Source organism: Alligator sinensis, unplaced genomic scaffold, assembly GCF_000455745.1.
Source record: "Alligator sinensis unplaced genomic scaffold, ASM45574v1 scaffold1488_1, whole genome shotgun sequence".
Lineage (NCBI taxonomy): Eukaryota > Metazoa > Chordata > Crocodylia > Alligatoridae > Alligator > Alligator sinensis.
In genome coordinates this window covers 307439-310462 of record NW_005843097.1, presented here as the reverse complement: position 1 = coordinate 310462, position 3024 = coordinate 307439, and the positions used below count along the sequence as shown (strand labels likewise).

Here is a 3024-nt window from a genome sequence, read left to right as displayed (position 1 = left end):
GGGGGGGGGTTCCATGTTGTTTCCCCCCTGATTAACCCTTTTCTGCCCCGCCCTCAGGGCATGGTCCCCTTCATCTTTGTGGGGACGCGAGAGAACATCAGCAATGCCCAGGCCCTGCTAGAGTATCACCTTTCCTACCTGCAGGTAACTGCCCCCATAGGGCAATTAAGGGGCTGTGTTTTGCCCCTGTTACTGCATGGACTTGCTGGGGGAGTGGGGGGGGAGAATTGTATCAGGGGGACTTGAACATCCCCGCAATCTAAGGGGTAGGATGGAACCAATTTCACCTCGGGGGGACCCATTTGGTGGTTGCATACATTTGCATGCCTCTTGCTGGCTTCCCCTGCCCCTCTTCCAGTGCCCCCCTGCTGTCCAGTGTGCCTTTCCCCCCACACTTCCTGCCTCTGTACAACCAGAATTGGTTTTCCCCTTGCAATACAGCTGCTCCCTGTCCTGTTTCTATGGGGCACTTTGGGTGTCCCCCCCCGCCCCACATTGGGTGCATGCACAAATGCCTTCCCTCTCTTTTCACAGGCCCGTAACAACAAGTTCCCATCTATCCGAGTGGCTTGTTTTAATGGCACACTTTGGGCCCCCACCCCCCCCCCCCCCCCCCCCCGCCCCCCCCCCAGCCCCTTAATTGGTTCTCCCTGACTCAAGGAGCTCTCACAAATGACTTCCTCCTCCTGTCACTGCTCCCCTTCTAGCCAGTTCTTCCCTACTCTCTGAGGCTGCACTTTGGTTTCTATGCCCCAGACACATTGGTGCGGTTGCTAATTGGCTCCTCTTGACCCTGGGTGCGCTCCAAATGAGTTGCCTCTCCTTCCACAATCCGGCTATAGTTCCCTTTTACCTGTGAACTTTGGTTCCTATGCAGCAGACACAATGGTGCCGCTGCTAATAGGTTCCTCTGCTTCGTGGTGTCTTTCTGTATTATCCCATTCAACCCCATGGTACATTTGCTATGTGGTTCCCTTGCTTCCTGGTGCATTCCTAAATTAGTCCCCCCTCCCTGATAACCATGGTGTAGCCGCTAATTGGTTCTGGTGCCCTATGGTGCTTTCCTAAATTAGTTCCCCTTCCTGACAACCCCATGGCAAGGCAGCTAGTTGGTTCCCATGCACTATGGTGCAGTCCTTAATTCTCCCTTCCTGGCAATGCCTCGGTAAGGTTTCCATACTCTTGGGTGTGCTCCTAAATGGGCTCCCCCACTCCTATAGCGCTGGTCTTGTGAATCCATTCCCCTTCCTGTGTTAACAAGGGCTTGTTTTTCCTCACCCCACCCAGGAGGTGGAGCAGCTGCGCCTGGAGCGGCTGCAGATTGATGAGCAGCTCCGGCAGATTGGGATGGGCTTCCGGCCGCTGTCCAGCCGGGCTGACAAGGAGCGGGGTGGCTATGCCACCGATGACAGCACCTCGTCCTCCCTGCACGGCCCCCGCACGTATGGCGGCAGCTATGGTGGGCGGGGCCGTGGGCGCCGCGGGCCCAACTCTGGCTATGGTAACTTGAGGGCTGGGGTGGGGTGGGGGGCATTTGGACTGCTTTTGGGGAAGTTGAGACACCCCAGGTGTGCCCCCTGGTTATATCTCAGCATGGTTTCTTTCTCTCCTACCTCAACATGCCCCACTCCAGGAATGGATGCATTTCAGCTAGGCCCCCAGCCCTTTGTTCTAACCTGCTTAGATCCCTGCTGTCTTCCCAGCTGATCTTAGCCCCCAGCTGTCTTTTGGGTCCTAACTGACTATCCCTTTTACTCTCCTCAGTAGGAGTTAATCCCTTTCTCTCACCTCTCCTCTCAGGCACCAGCTCGGACATGTCCAATGCCTCGGAGACGGAGACAGAGAGGCGGGATGAGGCAGAGCGCCCGGCGGGTGGTGAGAGGGACCCCCACCCCCGCCCCGAAGATGGGCGGCGGCGCCCGGGAGTGGGCCGGGGCCGGGGGCCCCCTCAAACCCCCCGGGGTGGGGGAGGAGGGGGCAGCAAGTACAGCAGCTCTTCCATCAGCTCAGGTAACTCCCCACCTCCTTCCCGTGGCAGCCTGTGAACCCCTGGCTTACCTTCTTTCTTTCTTGGTGGGTAAGGGCTGTCTCCAGGATTCCTGGGTTCTCTAGGTGTCACAGCTCTGTTGCTCCCCCCCACCCTACAGTGCTCAAGGACCCCGACAGCAACCCCTACAGCCTGCTGGATACGGCCGAGACGGATGCCACGGCTGATACGGACGCCAGCGAGTCGCAGCCAGTCCCCAGTCGCCGGCGCCGCTCCCGGCGCCGCCGCACTGATGAGGATGCCACCGTCATGGATGGAGCCACCGAGTCTGATGGACTCTCGGTGGCTGAAAATGGCCTGGGTGAGGAACTGTCCTGGATTCTGGGGTTCCCTGGGAGGGGAGTGGGGGGCTGGGATGGACTCAGAGCAGGGGTGGGGGGTGAACCTGGCTTCTCTGGGAGGGGAAGTGGGGGCTGGGAAGGCCTATGACCCACTCCATGCTTTGCCAGAGGATGACTCAAAACCCCAGCGACGCAACCGGAGCAGGCGCCGCCGTAACCGTGGCAACCGCGTGGATGGGTCCATCAGCCGGGACCGGCAGCCAGGTACTTGCCTCGCATGGGTGTGGGGCACAGGGTTCCTTGGACAGAAACGGAACCCTCCTCGCCTGGGGAGCTGCATCTGGGGGGATGCTTTAGTCTTATGGATTCATGGGCGCAGCCAAAACGTTCTTCCCTAGGAACCCTTGTCTAAGGAGCTGACACAAGGGGGAAGTCACTTCTTATGCCCCCTGTCTCTCTAGAAGTGTTCATCTTGCTCGGAACCCTCATCCAAAGAGGTGGAGCGGGGGAGCCATTTCTAGCTGGACCAAGGGGAAGAGGCAGTTCCCCCTGCAGGAAACCTTGTTTGTCCAGGGAACTGATGAAGGGGGAAGCCATTTCTAGCCTCACCCAGGGGCATTGGCAGTGTTTCCCCCCCCACAAGAGTCCTTGTCCAGGGAGCTGATGCCAAGTGGGGGGGGGGGGGGGGGGGGGGGG

General features: G+C 59.1%; 1 protein-coding gene across 1 annotated transcript in view; it reads left to right on the top strand.

Annotated features, from left to right (window-relative positions):
• FXR2 (FMR1 autosomal homolog 2) overlaps positions 1 to 3024 on the top strand; it is a 13607-nt gene that overhangs the window by 8885 nt on the left and 1698 nt on the right. Inside the window, exons 9-13 of the mRNA XM_025193747.1 lie at positions 15 to 144; positions 1288 to 1501; positions 1801 to 2010; positions 2148 to 2348; positions 2497 to 2592. Coding sequence (XP_025049532.1) covers positions 15 to 144; positions 1288 to 1501; positions 1801 to 2010; positions 2148 to 2348; positions 2497 to 2592 — 851 coding nt within the window. The remainder of the gene's footprint in view (positions 1 to 14; positions 145 to 1287; positions 1502 to 1800; positions 2011 to 2147; positions 2349 to 2496; positions 2593 to 3024) is intronic.